Source organism: Caretta caretta, chromosome 4 (genome assembly GCF_965140235.1).
Source record: "Caretta caretta isolate rCarCar2 chromosome 4, rCarCar1.hap1, whole genome shotgun sequence".
Taxonomy (NCBI): domain Eukaryota; kingdom Metazoa; phylum Chordata; order Testudines; family Cheloniidae; genus Caretta; species Caretta caretta.
In genome coordinates, this window is record NC_134209.1 from 132796484 (window position 1) to 132819376 (window position 22893).

A 22893-nucleotide genomic window follows, 5' to 3' on the forward strand; every position below is an offset into this window, starting at 1 on the left:
ACTGAATGCTTTTTCATTGTTCTCAGATCCAAGGGTTTGGGTCTGTGGTCACCTATGCAAATTGGTGAGGCTTTTTATCCAACTTTTCCCAGGAAACGGGGGATGCAAGTGTTGGGAGGATTGTTCATTGTTCTTAAGATCCAAGGGTCTGGGTCTGTAGTCACCTAGGCAAATTGGTGAGGCTTTTTACCAAACCTTGTCCAGGAAGTGGGGTGCAAGGTTTTGGGAAGTATTTTGGGGGGAAAGACGCGTCCAAACAGCTCTTCCCCAGTAACCAGTATTAGTTTGGTGGTGGTAGCGGCAAGGACAACGGGTGGAATATTTTGTACCTTGGGGAAGTTTTGACCTAAGCTGGTAAAGATAAGCTTAGGAGGTTTTTCATGCAGGTCCCCACATCTGTACCCTAGAGTTCAGAGTGGGGGAGGAACCTTGACAATCATCATGTCAGTGGAACTACTCCAAATGTACACCAATGTGACAGAGACCAGATTCTGGACTCATTTACACTTTTAGGAAAGACAGGAGTAACTCCACTGAAATCAATGGAGCTGCACCAGTGTAAAACTGGCATAAGTGAAGAGTATTAGGTCCATAATCTGGACCATTGTCTTCAGGAATTGATTGACAAGATAGAGGACTAAGCCATCAAAAAGTATATCAATTAAGCTGATTGTTTTTAAATTGCTACTAGCTCTCAATTTGAGTGGAAATCACAATATAACAATGCATCTTAAAACCATAAAAAGAAAAGGAGTACTTGTGGCACCTTAGAGACTACCAAATTTATTAAAGCATAAGCTTTCATGAGCTACAGCTTACTTCATCGGATGCATACAGTGGAAAATATAGTGGGGAGATTTTATATACACAGAGAACACGACACAGTGGTTGTTTCATGTTCTCTGTGTATATAAAATCTCCCCACTATATTTTCCACTGTATGCATCCAATGAAGTGAGCTGTAGCTCACGAAAGCTTATGCTCTAATAAATTTGGTAGTCTCTAAGGTGCCACAAGTACTCCTTTTCTTTTTATGGATACAGACTAACACGGCTGCTACTCTGAAACCTGTCTTAAAACCATCTTATGTTGATACGGTCACCCAATAGTTAAATATGCAGGACATTGCTCAAAGCACAATCACTCTTTAAATACAATTCTGGGATTGGCTGTATCCATTTTGTTTTATTAACTCCATTAACCCTGGCAACTGATTCCAGCAGTAATACTGTGTTGGTTTAGTTTCTACATTCTCCCAGACCTTGCAAAGTAAAGCTAATATTATTAATTATTTCTAAGCTTAAGCAATAAATTGCCTTGAGCCCTAAGGTATGGGGTCATATTTTTAAACACCACTCCTGCAGCTGGAGTTTACATGTGGCTCATATTCAGAAGCAGTTTTGAATATGATATTGCTGAAATAGAGAAGAATTATTTTCCTGTATTCCAGGTTCCTTGGTTCACAGTCCTGTGCTTTCCAGGCATGCAGCCAAGTCCGGTCCTGTCTTCCCCTCCCCCTCTCTGTTTAAGAAAACCCATTTTAAGGCAGCTTTCTTTTACATCATACATTTCTCTGAACTTGGGTTGAATATCCATTCTGTCAAATCCAGTTTGCTGCCCTCAGAATCTAATACAACAGATCTTTCTTACACCTCAGCAGCTAAGCAGCCACAGAAAGGTTTTAATGGCAAACTGATATTTAATTTCTAAAATTATTATTATGTTTGAAAAGAGGTGAAAGGTTTATGATGAACAAAGATGGCTCTGCCACTGGGGTGAAACAAATGCACCTTCATCCCAATATTATAACTCCATTCCCATTTCTAATTTAGCCAAATAGCTCTTTCAGATCAAGTATCCACACAGGGGAATTGCTCCAATGCCCTAGCACAGAGCATGTGTGAACATTCCAGTAGGGGACTCCACAGCAAAAGTAGCAGAACTTCTGTGAATGCAGTAGAACCTCAGAGTTATGAACACGTTGGGAATGGAGGTTGTTCATAACTCTGAAATGTTCGTAACTTGGAACAAAATGTTATGGTTGTTCTTTCAAAGGTTTACAAATGAACATCGACTTAATACAGCTTTGAAACTTTACTATAAAGAAGAAAAATGCTTTTTTAAATCTTAATTTAAATGAAACAAGCACTGAAACAGTTTCCTTACCTTGTCAAACCTTTTTAAAAAACTTTCCCCGTACTTTTAGTAGTTTATGTTTAACACAGTACTGTAGTGTACAGTATTTGCTCCTTTTTTTATTTTTTCTCTCTGCTGCCTGATTACATACTTCTGATTCCAAATGAGGTGTGTAGTTGATCGGTTAGTTCATAACTCTGAGGTTCTACTAAAGTTTAGTAATGATAGCAGAGGCCTGGGAGGCACATTCAAAGGTGTCATTAAGATCTTGGTCACAGAACTCCCTTTGGTTTCAATGGGAATTCTGCAACAGAGGATCACTTACAGGATCAGGTCTTTGATGAGTATACATGCAGCTAAGGCAAGTTACAGTGTCCCACCAACATTTTGATCAGGAATCATCCTAGACACCAACTACTGCATTTCAGTTTTAAATATTCACTACAGTACTGGGGCAGGAGTTGATTTTCAAAGACACACCGCAAGGTGCAACATATTCAGGGGCAGATGGCAAGGAGCCCATTTGTTGGGGATTACTGATGTGTGAAGATATTTTGCTTTGATCAGAGCAAAGCTCTCAGCCGAAAACATGGACATTTATAAAGATGAAAACCTGTCCCGCCAGCAGTGAATTTGTATCATAATGGTGTCAATACAATGACACAAGACAGCTGGAATATGGGGAAAGGATCTTAAAGAATACAGAGATGTTTTAAATTATCTCTCAAGATAATTATACTAATCCTATAGATGCAGTATAAGAAGATATAGAATAATGTATCCTATGGACTACAATCTACAGCCAGTATGAAAACTTTGAAGACTTAAGTTCTCCATTTAGCCACAGAACAAGTAGCAGCTGAGTACCAGCAGGGAAAGCTCCCCCATACCGCATCACCAATGTCCTTTAACCACTACGTTATAGTGTTGACAAGTAACCACCAGATGCTAGTTTATACCAGCTTGTAGGCTCACTGCATTATTGCCTTAACTTATACCTATGCCTCATCTAGCAAATATCTATACTTATAGGCTACACTCGGGATAAGAAGTTACTTCAGGCTCAGTGCCTATTCAGTCCCTGCCAGGATGACTGCACTTACTGCCAAATATGATGGGTTTCTGTGATGTAGGCATCTAGCCACAGGGAACTGGACTCCCATAACCAACTCACTTCATTTACAGTCCGATGATAGCTTTCTGCTACCAACTGGCACAAGTAAGGTTTGAATCACTAATTTAGAGCTGAAAGTCTCCGTATCTCCTTATGAATACTCTGAGTTTTTCAATGCCCCTACTGTAGAAGATACTGCAGTATCAGCCCAACTTTAATGTTATTCTCAGTCCAATCTTAATTTTGGAAATTTGTTAAGGAGCAGCTGTTTTTCATGACAGGTATATATTACTCATCCACCAACAACTGTATTAAAAAAGTAAACAATCCTGAGCATACAATTGACTGAGCCGGGTTTAATGTTAGCAAATGTGTTCCCCAAACCTAGGGCCAAAGTCTCTACTGGTGTAAATAAGTGAAACTCCACTGAAGTTAATGGAACTGTGCCCATAATTCTTTACATTGGGAAGGTCTTATATTACTGTTGCATAATCTTAAGAATCTGCAAACCCTTTAGACATGGCAAATACATCTGAGCTTTAAAAACTGATTAATTTGCTATAGCATTTCCCCGTTATGAAAAAGTTCACAATTTGTGATAAGCTTCATGAAGGAGGAGCAATGAAAAATAGGTTACTTAGCAATAACAGTAGTTCTCCAGATTTATTGCCTCTTCAGATCCACAATCTAGGAGCCATGCACTATGCCTCATGAGTCCCAGAATCAATTCAAAGCAGTGAACCGATATGCAACTTAATGTATACACTCAAGACTGTCAAACAGAGATTGATAGAGGCCCATGCTTCACATTTCTTCAATACCTCTTTCAGCTCCCAGAATCATTACTAATTCAAAAGAAATGGGAAAGAAAGAAGAACAAGTGTAGAACTGCAGAGACAATAAATTTAGAGAACAGCCAAGAATCCTTTCTTCTTCCTTCATAATTACTCACTAATTTAGAAGATTAGCTAAAAATACCAATCTAACCTAGAAGGAGGAAGAGGAATATTTAATTATAGATTAAAATAAACTCACAGACAGAGAGAGAACAGTGCCATGTAAAGATTTGGATGACCTCCATGCAGCTGCTTTATAAATCACTGCTATGGATATGTTACCAAGGCAAGCTACAGAAGCTGCTATTGCTCTGTCTGAATGAGCTTTATGGCTTTCTTGAATCTGGATTCCTGCCTGTGTAAAAAGCATGCTAGAATGCATATATCCACTCAGGTAATCTTTATAACAAGATTGAACTCCCCCTGGATTTCTCAAATGCTATCAGTAGACAGGAAGATTTGCCAAACAAAGAGTCTCAATGCTGTCCAAATAATAACGAATAGTACACTTCTCATCCAAAATACAAGTCTAGCAGCACCAAGGAATATTGTGGACTAGGAAAATACATTAGAAGATTAAGATGAAAAACCAAAACCACCTTCTGTAAAAACCTAGGTGGGACTTAAAATGACTTTGTCTTTCTCAAAGACATTAAAGGATGGCTTTATTCCATGAGAATTTTAATCTCACCAATTTGGTCAAAGTACCAACAGGAACCATGATATGGAAAACAACGTTAGAAAGTCCATTAGGTGACAGAACAAAATTAAATATCTCAACACTTTTGTTTAAATACTACTTTTCATTATACAGGTTCCAATTCATATAAGGACTGATCTTGGGAGATGCTGACTATTTTAAATGCCTATTGAAGCCAATAGGAATTGAAAACACTGAGTAACTTGCAGGAACATGCTCATAATGCATAGCTCTAGTGCTAACGATGCCAGGCAAAAATGCTGAAGCTGTTAATTAAAAATAGAGATTTAAACAAAAGTAGCTTTGTATTGATTCTCAGCACCCTTGTTTTTCTCACTCTTGACAGTAATCAGAGAGGGGAGGTCTGATGTCCTATAAACTCCTGTCCGCATCCTCCCCTGGCAAGATCTCAGTTCAGAGATACAGCCTTCGAAGCTGAGGTTCCCTTCTGAATCATCACAGGATCGTGTGCCACTGTCTTCCAGTTTAACTCCATCCACATCAATTACTCTGTTTACAGAAGTGGGAAGATTATCCCTACCACCAGGAGGATTAAGGCTTCTGTTGGTCTTTGTTTTGTGAGAGCTTTGCTCACAGAAGTTTCCTGCAGCCCCTGGTGAATCTTTTTTCTTTCTGTGGTTCATACCTAACAAAGAATAATAATAATAAAAAAACAAATTATGTATCTTCTGATTTATTGTAAACAGTTACAGTCTTTAAATTACACTGGGCAAACTCTTCTCTCAGGTCCTCACGGCAAGTAGTCAACCAGGGTATTCTACTATTCCACTGGGAGATTTATGTATTTACCAATAAGGACGTGGAAAAAATGCCAGTTTGGTACCTACTCAGGTGAATTTTGCCATAATTTAGTCTGTACCTTTCTTAGTTTAGAAATTGTAATTAGCATTATCCAATGTATACAAAAATGAGCATACAGTAAATGATGCCTTAATAAAACAAATTATTGTCCAGGATGAATCTCTACTGACTCCCCAAAAATTTTCACACCAGCAGGGGCAAACCCAAAGAGGAAGGATGCAACATTTCCAGCATCAGCCAGAGGAGGAAAAAATAATGGAACACAATGGGAGGATCACATTTCTTCATTTTATCACCTTATTGAGATATTATTTTTACTCAGCTCGAGATTCATCTGTTCCCAGAAGTTGCAATTCATTCTATTAAGCTGAAAGCTGCCAATTATGGACTGCTAGATTTCAGTGTAAGACCCAATGTAGCATATAGTGGATGAGAAATAGCCTAGTTTGTTAATGGGGGGGAACACACCTTGTTTGAACAATGCTTGACAATTTTTGCCACCGGACTCCTCGTTGTTTTTGACAATCCTTGATTGTGTCTGATTTCTTAAAATAAAAGTTTAAGGTGCTGAGAACAGTATCCACAATTGAGAGGAATTGTTACAGCTTGGGTCCATTCTCTGGCACTAATCATGCAATCTTATCATTATATCCCTGGTGCTCCCCTATCCCAAGTCTTCCCCATCCATGCTGGTAGGTCTCTCACATATTTTGTACAGTGCCCAAAATCGGTGCTTTGGGCTGAGCACTCAGGCTGAGATTTTCAAAGGCATGCATACACTTAGAAAGTGTGTCATGTTAGCAAATACGTTTTAACTATATAATAAACATGATTTTGCCCAAAGTGAGAACTTTAATTACCCAGATACCTATTGGAAAAATAATATGGAAAACACAAAATCTTCAATATGTTCTTGGAATGTGTTGGGAACAATATTTCATTTCAGAAGGTGGAGGAAGGTTGTTTTACATGTGAATCTGAAGGTGAAAGGCAACTTGAAAGTGACCATGAAATGATAGATTTCATTATTCTAAGGGAAGAAAGGAGTGATAGAATCAGAATAAGGAGAATGGACGTCAAAAAAGCAAACTTTTACAAACTCAGAGAACTGGAATGCAAGGTCCCATAGGAAAAACATCTAAGGAAAAAGATTGTTCAGGAGAGCTGGCAGTTTTTCAGAGAGACAATATTAAAGGCAAAACAATCAACCATCCTGATATGAAGGAAAGACAGGAAAGAAATGTAAGAAAGACACCAATATGGCTGCATCAAGAGCTCTTTAATGACCTGAAAATCAAAAATGAATCCTACAAAATGTGGAAACATGGACAAATTGCTAAGGACGGGTACAAAAGAATAGCACAAGCATGCAGAGACACCATTGGAAAGGGTAAGGCACAAAATGAGTTACACCTAGAAAGGGATATAAAAAGCAAAAAGAAGAGGGTCTACAAATACACGAGGAGCAAGAGAAAGACAAAGAAAAGTGCACACCTACTATTTAGTAGGGAAGGAGACCTATGAATGACATCTAGTAGACTGAGGACTGTAATACCTATTTTGTTTCAGTCTTCACTAGAAAGGTTAATTGTGTCTAGATGCATAGCACAATTAATATTAACAACAAGAGGGAGAGCAGGGAAGGAACAGGTTAAAGACCATTTAGATAAGTTAGATGTATTCAAATCAGCAGGGCCTGACAAAATTCAGGGAAGGGTACTTAAGGAGCTAGATGAAGCAATCTCCAAGCCATTAGCAATTATCTTTCAGAACTCACAAAGGATGGGTGAGGTCTCAGAGGGCTGGAGAAGTGTAAACACAGTACATATCCTTAAAAGGGTGAACAAAAAGAAATCATAGATCAGTCTGCATAACTTCAATACCTGGAAAATACGGGAACAAATTATTTAACAATCAATTTCTAAGCCCATAGAGGATAATAGCCAACATGGATTTGTCAAGTGCAAATCATACCAAACCAATCTAATTTCCTTCTTTGACAGGGATAATCATGGAATCATAGAATATCAGGGTTGGAAGGGACCTCAGGGGATCATCTAGTCCAACTCCCCTCCTCAAAGCAGGACCAATCGCCAATTTTTGCCCTAGATCCCTAAATGGCCCCCTCAAGGATTGAACTCACAAACCTGGGTTTAGCAGGCTAATGCTCAAACCGCTGAGCTATCCCTCCCCCCCATGGCCTAGTGAATGGTGGGGGAAGCAATAGCTGTGGTATATCTTGATTTTAGTAAAACTTTTGACACAGTACCACCTGACATACTTATAAGTAAAGTTGGAAAATATGGCTTAGAAGGAATAACTATAATTTAGCCGCTCAACAGGCTGAAAACCACACTCAAAGATTAGTTGCTTTCAAACTGGGAGGATGTATCTAGTGGGGTCCTGCAGGGGTCTGTCCTGGGTCCAGTACTATTTCAATATTTTCGTTAATAACTTGGATAGTAGAGTGGAGAGTATCCTTGTAACATTTTCAGATGACACCAAGCTGGAAGGGATTGTAAACACTTTGGAGGATAGGATTAGGCTTCAAAACAACCTTGATAAACTGGAGAATTGGTCTGAAATCAACAAGATGAAATTCAGTAAAGATAAGTGCAAAGTACTACACTTAGGGAAAAAAATTAAATGCACAACTACAAAACGGGAAATTACTGGGTCAGAGGTCCCCAAACTGTGGGGCGTGCACCCCTTGGGGAGGGCATGGAGGAATACTTGGGGTGAGGGGCACAGCTGGGGCTCAGGCCAGCCCCCACAACACCTAGCTCTCTGCTCCTGCCCTGGCCCGAGGTGCTGGCCTCACACCGAAGTCCCCGCCCTGCCCCTGCCCCGAGCCTTGGCCCCCTTACTCCTGTCCATGTTCTTCCCCTCCCTGGAGCTGCACCCCACCCCGGGGCGGGGGGGGGTGGAGGGGGGACAGGGTAAGGCAGACTCAACCCTGAAAAGTTTGGGGACCACTGGGCTAGGTAGTAGTACTACTGAAACAAATCTGGGGTTTATAGCGGGTCACAATTTGAATTAGAGTCAACAATGTGATGCAGTTACAAAAAGTCTAATATTCTGCGGTGTATGAACAGGAGTGTTAGATGTAAGACATGGGAGATAATTGTTCTGCTTTACATATCACTGGTTAGGCTTCAGCTGGAGTACTAGCTCAAGTTTTGAGTGCTACACTTCAAGAAAGATGTGGAGAAACTGGAAAGAATCCAGAGGAGAGCAATCAAAATGATAAATGGTTTAGAAATCTGACCTATAAGGAAAAGTTAAAAAAATGAGTACGTTTATTAGTCTTGAGAAAAGAAGACTGAGGGAGGACCTGATACAGCCCTTAATGTATTTGAAGACTGTTAATAAAGAAGGCTGTCTTCAGCTGTTCTCAAAAGTCCACTGAAGTAAGGCAAGAAGTAATTGGCTTAATCTGAAGCAACGGACATTTAGGTTAGATATTTCTAACTATAAGGATAGTTAAGCACTGGAATAGGTTACCGAGGGAGGTTGTAGAATCCCTGTCACTGGAGATTTTTAAGAACAGGTTAGACAAACACATGTCAGGGATGGTCTATGCATACTTGGTCCTGCCTCTTTGCAGGGGGATAAACTACATTGTCTCTCAAGGTTCCTTGCAGCCCTACATTAGTATGATTCTGTAAGAGCAATCATGTTTAAGAATATGATAGCTGGTTGTCATTAACCCTAGAGTGGAGCTCTCAGTTTAACCTCAAGCAGAAAACACATTTTTCAACATCATTTCCACTACATGCATCCGACGAAGTGGGTATTAACCCACGAAAGCTTATGCTCCAATACATCTGTTAGTCTATAAGGTGCCACAGGACTCTTTGCCATTTTTCAGCATGACTTTTTCCTGTCTACACAAACTGCTAAGCAAGGGTTAAAGCAGTTTGAAACATGAGGATGGGGAACACTCCCTATACTTTTAGTAGAGGAGGGGGAGCAGAGTTAGGCTATAGATATTCAGGCCTGTCTGTAAAGGCCTATACTCTAAGAATTTAGGTGTATTCTTATCACTTGGCTAGTTATAGAGGTATAAAAGAATCAAAATCACTGTCTGCCAGTGTAAGAGCCTTCTCTTACTGTGACAGTCTGAGGCCCTGTTCTTAGGCTAAGGCCTTTGGCTAAGCAGCAGAGGCAGCCATAACCTGGGAAGCGAACGGTCGCATCCTCACATTCCAACCTAGTCACACTGAAATAAGGTGCTATTGGGCTGTTAGGAATACAATCCTGTCCTGATAATGCCTATCGCCTCCAGAGAAAGGGAAGTGCCTAGAAGATGTAAAAGGAAACTTAGTTTGATAGCATCCTGTCTGGCAAGAACTCACTTATCAATAGCTGGGATGTGAAATCCTCATTTCTGTGTTTGTTCTATCACTGTAGTCTCCATTTCCCTATTGTTTGGCTGCATAATCTCTGTCTGGTTCTGTGATTGCTTCTGTCTGCTGTATAATTAATTTTGCTGGGTGTAAACTGATTAAGGTGGTGGGATATAATTGGTTAAATAATCATGTTACAATATGTTAGGATTGGTTAGTTAAATTTCAGTAAAATGATTGGTTAAGGTATAACTAAGCAGAACTCAAGTTTTACTAAACAGTCTGCAGTCAATCAGGAAGCGAGTGTGTGTGTGTGGGGGGGAATGGGAACAGGGGTGGGGAAATTGGAATCATGTTTTGCTCAGGGCAGGAATGGAAACAGAGACACAGGTAAGGCTCTGTGGTGTCAGAGCTGGGAAGGGGGACACTAAGGAAGGAAACTGGAATCATGCTTGCTGGAAGTTCACCCCAATAAACATCTAATTGTTTGCACCTTTAGACTTTGGGTATTGTTGCTCTCTGTTCATGCGAGAAGGATTGGGGAAGTAAGTGAGTGAAGGAATAAGCCCCCTAACAAGCAGCGTTCCCTGACACTCTCCTTTAAGATCCAGAGGTTGTCATGTTTAACATCATGTTAGTTAAAACATGTCAGTTAACATGTTTTCTATGATGATATATTTTCCCACAGGCAAGTAGGGGATTTAACCACACAACTCCCATGGGGATATAATATAACCCATGGGAGTTGTATGGCAAATTCCATAGCTGACTTTGAAAATCTCAATTAACGTCTTTATATTTATTCTGTAACACACCTAGTACACTTCCGGGTACCATAAGATCTGGGTACCATAATTATTAATAAATATACTAATTAAGATCACTTTTGTATGAAGATGTGTAAAATTGCCTAGGATGCAAATGAAAGCAAATTTCATGCTGTTGCAAAGAATCCTTGAGAAAACTTCTGTACAGAGAGGTTTCTATAAAATTAAACTACATTCCAAATAATGCAATAATATTCCACTGCTTTAGATAAAGTGAAGAGGGATGCCTCAAACCGGAAATGTTAGCTTTTTTTACTTCCCAGGGAACTAGATGAAATTCTAGATAAACCAACTGAGTAATAGCAGAGGAAAGGCAGGAAGCTTCTTCTGGTATGTCAGCCTGCTAAATTATAGCTACCCTTTAATGGGGCCATATCAGATATATTATTGTGTTTATGTGGTAATATGTCAAACAAAGCATCAGCTTGATCTGAACTACTGTTTGCGTGGCATGGGTGAATAAATACTGTACTCCTACTCCAGAACGTTTGTTCTATATGAGGCAATGAAATATTTCTCTTACTTCTCTTTATTCTATCCATAAGAACAGATCTCTGGCTCTACTTTCATGTCCTTTTAAAAATGGTATTCTCTGCAATGCCAGATTATACTAACAACAACGAGCAAGAACAACGAATAGTTTGCACTTATACACCAAATTCTGTCCAGGAATATAAAAATGTGATATTATTATTAATATTTTGTTATATAAATTAATGAAGCATCATATCACTGTGAGGAAGTACTGTGTTGTTCTCATTAAAGACATTTAAAATTTTTCTTTAGTGCCCTTTATCATCATATCTAAGCAATCAGTATTGTACAAAACGCCTTAAACTTCATTTTTTGCAAGGATAAAAATAGAGGAGATAAACAGCAAACACAATTAAGGTATAAAAATAATGAATGACATGGAGAGGGTAAACTGTGTGGTCCTATTTACTCTCTTATATTATAGGAATGGGATAATCAATGAAATTGAAAGTCAGCTAAGTGAACACTGATATAAGTCAATACTTTGTTATGCAGGACAGTTAGCCTGTGGAATTGCCATCTGATAGCATTACAGCCAAGGACCAGATGCTCAGCTGGTGTAAATTGTCCTAGCTCCATTGATTTCAAATGCAACAATTTCCACAAGTTGAAGAGCTGTCTACAAAAATTTAGAAGGATTAAAAAAGAACTGGAAGTACTTTAAGATCTACCAATGAAAAGCTCTGTGTAAGAACTAAGTATTATTGTTATACTTCTATGGATAATTAAAACATCTACAACTACACTGGAGCTCAGCTGTAACTAAAAAGGCTCACCAAGGTGGGTATGGAATGCACAGCTGGGCTCTTACATAGGATTATAAACAAACAAAAAGCAAAAGTTTGGAAGTCTGAATGCTTAGGAGGACATGTGCTCATGTTTGCAGTTTCCAAAGAGTTAATGAACAGGCAATTCCTTAGATAACCTCATCTTCTGGTTTCTTTCATCATTCCCTCCCTTTCGTTTAGAGTCTATATATTGTTACTATTCACTCATGCTGATTGTAAAAAATCCTACCATGAAAAGGTGTATGCATTTATGCAGAGTGCACAGTACTTCAGTGGATTTATTGCTCTTTTGTATGAACCATACCTTGAACTGAGAAGCAAATCTAAGCAAGGTACTTGGATTTTTCTCAGGTAGTTTCTTTAAGACTCATGAAATATTTTATTGGGGGAATTCTGCACCACTGTGGAATGCAGAATTTTGCAAAATTCCCTGTTTTCTCTGAAGAATTTCTGGCCACCACTAGGGCCACTGGACTCTGCAGTGGCCAGCTTGCAGTGAGTTGAGCGCCCAGCCTGGCTAGGCTGGAGGCTGCATGCTCTTTGATCCTCATTCTCCCAGGGACGGGAGATGGCCTGGGACACCCAGCTAGCTCTGGCAAAGGGTGAGGAAGGGCAGGGCCGCAACACACCATGTCCCCCGGTGAGACAGTAAAGAAGTAGGAGGGGTGTAAAGGCTCTGGGGGTGCTGGTGTCTGGGCTGGGGGCTGCCCCATGGCTGGGCTCTGTGGAGAGGTGGGTGCTGGTGTCTGGGGGTGCCCGATGGCTTGGCTCTGGTGGGAGCGGTGTGTGGGTGTCTGGGCTGGGGGGGTGCCCCATGGCTGGGCTCTGGGGGAAAAGGGGTGTAGGTGTCTGGGCCAGGGGGTGCCCTGCAGCTGCGCTCTAGAGGGATGGGAGTTCATGTGTCTGGGCTCTGGGGGCCCCACACAGCTCCCTCCAGCTGGAACTGGGTTGCTGTAGGGGTTTCTTTAACTCTCTACTGTGGGGTTTTTTTTCCTGTTGTCTGTATTGTTGACATATGTGTTGACAGGTATTTTGAAATAAATTATCACAATAATTTAAACTGGAGTGATTACTGTATATTGTGTTATTTTAACAAATAAAATATGCAGACTTTTTGAGAATTTTAAAATATTGTGCACAGTTTTTAATTTTTTGGCACAGAATTCCCCCAGGAGTAAATATTTGACCAAGTGCAGACACGCTCAAGGTAACTGAACATACTTTGGACATTTTAGAAAAGTATCTACCCACCAAACACATGGTATAATGCTCAGGGTATAATACTTTGAGGAAGTAAATAAAATATTTTAGGGCTTGTTGGCATAGTCACGACCTCCTGCAATGCTATATGGTAAAACAGAGCAAAATTTAAACTACCTTGCTGACTCCAAAACCAGCCAGGACTGGGAACTAGTGCATTCCATCTCTGAGGTTAGGGAGGGAGGACCAGAGATGGAATGCAGCTAGAGTAAATAGGAGTAGTTCCATTTACTTAAATCTGATGTGGTGATTTACACCAGCCAATGATCTACTCCAAATGTTTTACATTAACTACAAACCTTGTGAGCAGAAGGAGCACATAAATTGTGTGGCACAATTCCTATAACTAATTACTTAGTGGTGTTGAATGGCACCAGAATCCAATTCTTTTTCGTCAGAAAAACGGTAGCTTCAAGGTGTGGCCTTTAATACTGGTGATTTTGTAGATGGTCTTCTAGTCTCCGAGTCTGTACTGAACCAATATGTTGCTGGAGAGACCATATTTCAGATGTGACTTAAAACAGAGGATCTTCCACTGTGATAATTCAATATACGATGGCCCTTTTCTTAGTGGGGTTTACCTTGATGCCCTAGCTAATTGCATTCTGTATGCCTCAAATTACTTCTGTAGTTTCATCTGGAAACAGTCCTACGCTGTTGGGAGTAGGACTGTAAGCTGTTAGACACCGATACATGGCTGCCTTTCAGTGGGGATGAAATGATCCCCATACTGGTCTATAGTGTGCACATTATTTTATTATGTGCTTTGGGACCTTTGAGATGAAAATTACATTTTACATTTTTACAGGGCTTTCATTTAATTGTGTAAAGCTATCATATTTAATTATGGCAAAAGCCCTCAATGGTGTCTGTGACACAAAGGTAAAGTACATGATCACTTGTCCTCAGAATAAAAATGAAAATAATTACATTCTGGTGTAATTCCACAGGGAGATTATTAGTTATCTGTTGTTAAAGTCTGTCTCTGCCTTCAAACAGGGAATTGCAGCAATGGGTTAAAAAGGGCTTTGTTTTCTTTCACAGAGACCAACAGCTGTAAGTTAATATACTGATAAATTGGGAAAAATGGAGGCCTCAGTCAGCAAAAAAGGTTAAAAGATAAGGTGCTCCAACAGGCTTTCCAATCCTGCTGTGGAGAGCCCATCTCTAGAAGTGACAAGGGTAGTTCAGTCTCAATAGCTGAGACTGCTAAATGAAGGGGCCATTATGTTGGTGGCTTCACTTACAACTGAACTGAGAATACCAATTCACTTCAGAGACCAGTGAAACATTGGTGACTCTTACAGAGTAAGAAAAAGAAATGATTGAGTACAGGATTTAGCCCATGAATCCAAAGACAGAAAATAATCTCTTTTCAGAGAATTCAATGTTGTTACTATTATTCAAAGTCGTCGTCGTTCTTACTCAAAGAATCAAAATACACTTTGTGTGTGACAGGAGGTAACAAGGAATTCGAGAAGTAAAGATTTCTAAGATTTAAATACTTTGTTTTTCAAATTACAACAAGGTTTACATTAATTGTAATAGACATACTACCCACACTGTATAAGTACTACAGGCCAATCTGCTTTCTTATCTGTCCGTAGGTGTGTGCCTGCAGCTGCCACTGATTTCAATGGGAGCTGCCAGAATCTAAATGCAACATCTGGCCCTATTTAAAGGGCCTGTATTTAGGATATTAAATTTTCTCCTCATAATTTCTCTACTATCAAGTTTGTCTCATTGTAATTTTGTTAGTTGATACCTATTAATATGTATGTTACAAGATCCGAACCGATACCACTATGTTAAATAGATGAACCAATATTAGGACATTTAAAATATAGTAAGGTTAATGTAATATTTACATTTTAATTGCATTCAATCTGTTAAATTAGGCCTGTAAGTTTCTACAAAGACAGAATATTTTTAAAATAATGAAGAAAATCAAAGCTTAAACCAGTCTTGTATAAGTAGGTATAGAATTTATTACTCCTGAAAGAACAAAGATACAAAATACATGTGAAAACTACATAAAGATCTCTACAAAGTGAAATTAGAAAGTAAGAAAAGTGAAAGTACAGCAGTTACACAGAAAGGTATGGCATGCATTAAAATATTGTAAGTTCATAATGTTTTTAAGTGCAAATGTTCTTATATCAGCTTCCATTGAAAAGGATGCAAATTGAATTCCATCTTGTACACTCATCAAAAGGACATTGACACAGATATATAAATATGTACATAAACATGTCTTAAATACACTTTGTGTGTTCTCCTATGGAGGCATCTGGATTACAAGTCTGTTTAAAATCTAATTTAAAGAATAAACTGGTAGCATTTATAGAACATTTTGCAACTACTGTTAAGATAGAGCTTGTTTTGTTTTGTTAAGAGCAGCAGGATGCAATAGTTCACATTGCCATTTGTAAGCATGTAACAATCAAAGAAATATTTACAAATCATTGGCAGTACAGATAAGAAACAGGATCAAATACTCTCTGTAAAAAGATAAATAATTCAAATGTATATTTTCACATCACAAAGAAATGTGAAACAAATCATGGCACTGAAACATCAAAAATAACTTTAGCACAGAAACCTTTTCTTATATTTTTCATTAAAGAGTACAGTACAATGACTGTAAAATGTAAATGCCACAACACTCATAATCTATCACTTCTTGTTTCTGGTAATAGCAATTATTATGAGTTCATGTTTATGAGGAATAATACTGATCCGTGATACTGCTGAAACTTACATTCTAATGTCCTCCATTTTCTTAAAAATGGTCTGCTATAATAAGCTGTTTCAAATATGAAAACTTTGGGAATTATATTTTAATGCAATCTATTGCTTTGGGTACCAAAGGAGAAAAGAGAAACAGTGTAAGGGTTATATTTTTAGATAAAAATATAATTTATTAAAGATTAAAAATATTCAAGATTTATCCTGTTTCTGTTTTACTGTAAACAGTGCTGCAATTTTCAACATATATTTAGAGTTCTTCCTACAACACCGGAACTGCCAAATGTTTTTTTTTTTTTTTTAAAATAGTGTGTGTGTGGGGGAGGAAATCATTAAACTTGTGATACTAAAAACCCTAATGATTTAATCTCATTGTTACTAATGGTTCAGAAAATGTTACTGAGTCACTGGTAAGCAGGTCAGATATTTCTATTTAAGTATTGTGTGATGTATGAGATTAAACCGTAAATTACTTAATTATAGCATCAGAGGAGTAGCCATGTTAGTCTGTATCCACAAAAACAATGAGGAGTCTGGTGGCACCTTAAAGACTAACAAGATTTATTTGGGCATAAGCTTTTGTGGGTAAAATAACCACTTCCTGCATCTGAAGATGGATAAAAAACCACCACCATGCATCTCAAGAAGTGTTTTTTTACCCACGAAAGCTTATGCCCAAATAAATCTGTTAGTCTTTAAGGTGCCACCAGACGCCTCGTTGTTTTAATTATAGCAAATATTGTGTTTGTTTTTTAATGTGTGCATTAAAGTCTCACACTGAAAGGTCACTTGCAGCCTTTCATTTTGTTTAGCACACACGTACTCAGTCCAGACAAAAATATGTTTTAAAGGCAACCAGAAATGTAACTTAACAGTGAATAAAGGAATAAAACTTATTTAAAATTAAAATGTAATGTGCAGAGATAGTTTTGTTTGTTTGTTGTAGTGATAAACAATATAAAGGGAAGATAATTTTACATAAAAGGAAAGACTATTAAAAACTAGAAATACCTGAATTGGATCTTTGATATCCAGAATTTTCCTGATTACCTGCCAGTGGAGTTGGTGGTGGATAGTTGGCTTCTGTGAGTTTACTGATATCTGATCGTGGTGTTGGTGGTGGCGGCAGTAAGGTGCTGTTAGGGCTACTAATATCTCCTTCAGCCACAAGAGTCAAGTCTGCTACATTTTCATCATCTATAGTCTGTATGCCTTCAGCCTGTAATTCTCTTGATTGCCTTTTCCATATTGTTGTATTGTTTTCCTGTACATGTGCAATTGGAGACAATGGGGCACTAAAAGGAACATCGTAAGTCTTCTGACTGTTGAGCGTTGTCAAAGCAGACTTATGTTTATTTTCTGAATGACCTGTTTTCTTAATTGAGTTTTCATTACAGTTTTGCATAGACTCCCGTTTTCCACTTGGCTGTGCACATTTATCCTTGCCATCATTTTTTGCAATTCTCTTGCTGAGACCTTTAGAGCTCACTGGTGTAGATGAGGGTGGTTCTTGTCCACTGGGAGGTAAACAAAGAAAATCAGGTAGAACAAGGTCTTCTTTCCTTAGCAGCCCACGTTGGTCATCTGCTCTGTTACTTTGAGCTTTGGATATGAGTTCAAAAAACTCTATTTAGAAGAAAACCCAAAATTGACAAATTTTTGTCAGAAAATGAAAGCCATTAAAATGTCAACCATTAGCATATTTATTCTCAATGAATACCTTCAGTTATTTTCAATGCTGCCTTGAAATTAGATTTTATATTAATTAGGAACTTTTTCAATTGCAGCAATGTTCACTAGCAGCATTATAATTAAGATAATCAAGATTGCTACTGTAAGCAGTTTTGCAATTTAGAACAGCTGCATTTCACTCTGGGCTAAAATTCTGCATACCAAGTCTGCGTCCTAAACAAATTTTTTATTTTACGCATTAAAAATGAATCTTTATGTGTTTTTAATTCTTATTACATAACAAAGCTTTGGTCCTACTGAAATTTAACGGATTGTAAGATTAGGATGCACATTTGTATATTCTAAATGCTTCTTTGCACACCTCAATTTAAAAATAGTCAGCTCTCTGAAAGCTTATTGGTCCAGAATGTAGACAATCCTCTTACAAGACTTTTTTTTTCAGTTTAATAATAATGTGTCAATCTGGAACTTTTAGCCAAAACTTTGAATCTCATTGATGGAGTAGATTTAAGAGAAAAATCTTAGTTTTATCATAATGTTTTGTGATTTAATATAATTTATATATGTGTAACTGATACACATTTAGGATAATTCATTATTTTGTTCTGGAAAGCCTCAAAGCTTAGCAACCAGAAATTTTAGACCTTGAGCCAAGAAGGATACCGCTCCCAAAAATGAAATAACTTAACTCCCAATGATAACTTAACCCTTTGGTACCAATCACCCAACTGCTTCAAAATTGCTAAAATGGGACCTTCTCACATCCCCCTTACTCAGGAAGGGGGGCAGGATTACACCCTGGATCAAGCTCCAGGAGCTATTCTATCTTTACATTTCTGGAGATTAAAGTTCAAACTCATTTTAGGACCCACGTGAAATCAGTTTTGTGGTTTCAACCCAGTTTACACTGATCGTCCAAATAAAAAAAATCAACAAATTTCACTGCAAAACCAAAATGTTTAGTTTTAGCAACAATGTTTTTTTGACATAATATAAAGTCATATGTTACACTCCTAGAACTTACTTTACTTACAACTTTTTAACACTACTTTTGGGTGGTTTGGCAGAATCAGTAGGAGTGTTGTGTGAAAATAATTTTCAATAGGTTTGCAAAATGTTAGAAAATACATGGAGTTTGAACCTAAAGCATTTTGTAGCCCCAAAATATAATTTTTGCCAAAGTTTTGCAAAATGGCAGTACGCACATCAAAACATAAAATATTTCAGAAATGTGTGTGTTTTGGACAAAAGCTGATTCTTCCTGAATTTTGAAATTTCATAAAGATTTTTCATTAAAAAATGTTCTATAATATTCAATAGGTCTTTCCCAAACTTGGATCAATTTCACAAAATCAAAATAAAATATGAAAGACTCAGATTCTGAGGTCTTCAAATTATGTTAATATTTCACTTGGCCTCAATAAGAAAATGAATTTATAAGAACGGGTAAAACAAGCTACTCAAGTAGCAAACAGAAATAAATCAATCAAAATGACATTAACATGTTTTGCAGCAACATTCAGAAACTAACAGCCATTCACAACAATGGTTTCAGCTACAGTACTTCCTTGTGTACAAACCTACAGACAGTTATTCACTTATATAAAGTAATTTGTGTGCAGCTTTTTGCAGGATCAGGCCCTTTGTTTGAACATCAGGTGGTAATGATGATGAAATTTAAATTTTTGCCCTAGCTAGCATATGTGTTCTGATTTTCACATTTTATTTTGAAGCTAGTGGGATAGGAAACTGTTTCAAATAATCCTTGAGATTGGGGGGTGGGAGGGAGTAATATATAAAGATATCGACCCTTAAAATGATCTTATTCCTTCACCTCCCTGTGACCTTTATTATCTCTCATTTTTTCACATCAGAAAACATACACGGAAAGGCAAATTCTGCTGTCATCAGTGAATTCCCCATGAAGTGATCGTCTCTCAAAGATGTAATTTAGGGAAGAATTTGGCTCAGAAAATGCAAAATGACCAGTTATGGCACAGCCTTGTCTCTTGTACCATTTCTAGCCACCTTTACAGAACATTTACTGAATGAAAAGTAATCTTTCTGTTCTTGTCCACCACCCCACACAACCACCACCACCCCTTTTCAAGTAGTGGTAATCTGGCTATCATAGGCTAAGGATAAAATTGTCAAAAGTGCCAAAGTGATTTAGGAGCCTAAGTCTCCCTTTCAAAAGTAACTTAGGCCCTTAGGAGCCTATGAGACTTTTGAAAAGGGGATCTAAGTCCAGACTTTAAAAGTTGTTTAGGCACCTAAAGATGCAGATAGACATCTAGTGTGTTTTCAAAAGTTCTTAGGCATCTAACACCCATTGATTTCTCTGGGAGTTAGTAACCTCAGCCCTTTTGAAAATCCTGTTAGGCATCTTAAGATGAGATAGGTGCCTACATACCTTTAAGAACCTGCAGGCATGTTTGAAAATTTTATCCTAGACTTCAATAAATTAGCAGTTCAAAGTTAACAGCAACAAGCATATAAGGAACTTGCCTGTTATTTTCGTCATACAATGATAAATGCACAGTCCTTATGATTTCCACAGTCATGAATTGGAATTATCATTTTCCCTTGAACACTAATGTTATTACATATACTTAAAAAGTTGACATACCCTCTGCTTCGTCCAAATTAATTTTCTGATATTTTTTTCCCCCAATCTTTGCAAGAGATTCTTCTCTCTTTGATAGCCGAGCATCCCTAGCATTTTTTCCATTTTCGCCTTTTATTTTAATTGAATTAGACTTTCCTAGAGTTCTTCCCTCTCCCTGCATTAGAAGGAAAGTTAAAGTACTTCTTACAATTAGGATATACCACAAAATGTGCGTAATAGATTCTAAGTGAATAAAAAGGATATTTTATAAACAGCTCTCTCTGATTAAAAAATACAACAAATGTTATAGCTTAACCATTACAAAAAAGATTTAACACTGCACACCAAAAAAGAAAAAATCCCATTTACAAAGAGCAAATTGCTTGCACAGCAAAATTTACATTAAAGTAGTAGGCTCAAGTACTTGCCTTGGCTTTCCAAGAAAGTTAATGGGTTTTGATAAAGATGATCCACTCAGCTGATATAGAAAGCCAAGAATATAAAAGCCATAAAACACTCACTGCTACTCAATTCATGGTTGCACACTGGTGAAAAAGCAGGATTAAACCCCCACAGATGAAGTCTGACAGAAAGAATAGGATGATTTATAGCTGCAGCCAATTCAATTAGGTAATCTGGACACTGTTTTTAGCATAGATACCTGAAGCTTCTACTTTATGATGAGAGAAGAAAATAAAAGGTAATCTGAGTGGCAGAAATCATTTAAGAAAAACTTACTGTAGATGACTGATTTCTTGAAGTAGAAGTTACAACCGTACTTTGTTTTACTGGGGCGCCTTTTTGTCTGTCTGTGAACATTAAACATAAAAATGTCTTCTATAATTACAAACATATCACTTCAGCAGAATATTAACATTTAAAATACAATGACACATAAAATACCCTGCTATGGGGCCCCCCAGAACAAGCTCTAGTAAAACCAGGGAAGATCAAACTTGACATCCCCAATATTTTTAAGTTAAATCAAGCAGAAAACAACCTAGTCTTTCCTGGATTTTCTGGGCTCAAATCATATGTATTATGAGTTTTTACACCTTTACTGAAAAGATGTGGCAGGGGTCAAAAAACTAAAGGGAAGACAGCTTTTCTTCACAATATCGAGTACAATAGCTGTTAACAAAATACATGAAAAGCAATGAGTGAGTAAAAATCTCTCTTCCTCTCTGTTCCTAAGCTTTCAATTTTCTTGACTTCTGTGATGACATAATTTCACTAGATCTGCAGTCACAGGGTTCAGTTTAGATGAAAACTGAGTCTTTTTTTAAAAACAGGAGATGCAGAAAAATGCATTAAGAAACCCCCAAATCCTTTCAGATCTGCTTTGTGCATCAACTGCCCTTTGGGAATCTCCATTTTTTCTCCATACACTGTTAAATTAAGCTCAGGGCTGCTTTAATTTACATCTGCCTGCAACAGACACAAAGGGCCAAAACCAGCTCAGGATCAGCTTGATGTAGGTTCATCCTGACAAAGCACTCTCTCTTTAATCATGCCTCTTTTTCCCTGGTGTATCAGGAAGCATATGTGGCATGAGAATGCCTATGTTGATTCTATGCTGCTCCAGGATCATCTTTCTACTGTGGTGATTCTGTGATGATTTACGAATGTTTAATGCCCAAAATAACTTGGCGGTGTAGAAAGAAGTGGGTCATTTGTGCCTAGTTCCTATATAACACTACCAATAGGGTTATAGAAGTTTTAAGGTAAATTACATTTTGTGGTCTGTCTCTCTTCAAAATGATTGGACAGATGACTCTGGTCCCCAAAAAAAGTGATAAAATTTGACTCCCCTTCCCCCCAGCCAAATACAGCTCTCTTTATTTTACTCATTTCCCCTTCGAGATCCACCATTCTAAACATTTATTTTAATCTAATCTAAATCCATTAACAAAATCACGTGATTTTTACCTATAAAGGGGGATACTAATGGTACATGGAACCTTTAATCTACAGGCCCCTGTTCTGAATCTAGTGAAGGTCAGTAGTGACAAAAAATAATTATTTAACTGCTGTTCTCTGGTCAATTTGAAGTGAATTAAGTCTTAGTTCAGCTTCTATTTCACAGAGATCCACCACCTCAAAAATCACAACTGGCACTCTTTTGCCAGTCTCTGCAGAGCCCAAGGATTGCATAGAGATGGAGACTGCACTGTCTTCTCACCTTACATGATCCATCTCTCCAGCAGTTGTAGCTGATACCCTAAGTTGTACCTGTCCTGTGGTAAAAGAGAGAACTTCATTCTCTAATGAACTAAGTGCTTGTAGGGTACTAAGGAGAAAAAATATTTTTTAAGAGTTACAAAATTTGCTACAAGATGAAAAGTCACACATTTACCTTTAATTCCTATAAAATGTTTTCCCATTCTATCCTATAAATCAAATCCTTCATCCTAACACTATTTACTTCATGTAAATTTATTTTTTCTATGAATGTAAAGTCAGGCTTGATGAGGCTCGT

General features: G+C 37.9%; 1 protein-coding gene across 10 annotated transcripts in view; it reads right to left on the minus strand.

The window, feature by feature from the left end:
- Window positions 1-987: 987 nt before the first annotated feature.
- RGS12 (regulator of G protein signaling 12) overlaps window positions 988-22893 on the minus strand; it is a 197369-nt gene continuing 175463 nt past the window's right edge. For 7 of the 10 annotated variants that reach the window (XM_048849020.2, XM_075128059.1, XM_048849021.2 and 4 more), the window contains 4 exons: window positions 21153-21223; window positions 20436-20589; window positions 17126-17740; window positions 988-5432 (listed from right to left, as the gene is read on the minus strand). In XM_048849020.2, coding sequence (XP_048704977.1) covers window positions 5074-5432; window positions 17126-17740; window positions 20436-20589; window positions 21153-21223 — 1199 coding nt within the window. In that variant the 3' untranslated portion in view covers window positions 988-5073. Of the gene's footprint in view, window positions 5433-17125; window positions 17741-20435; window positions 20590-21152; window positions 21224-22893 lie in introns of those variants that run through there. The other 3 variants (XM_048849024.2, XM_048849026.2, XM_048849025.2) reach the window with 3 other exon arrangements.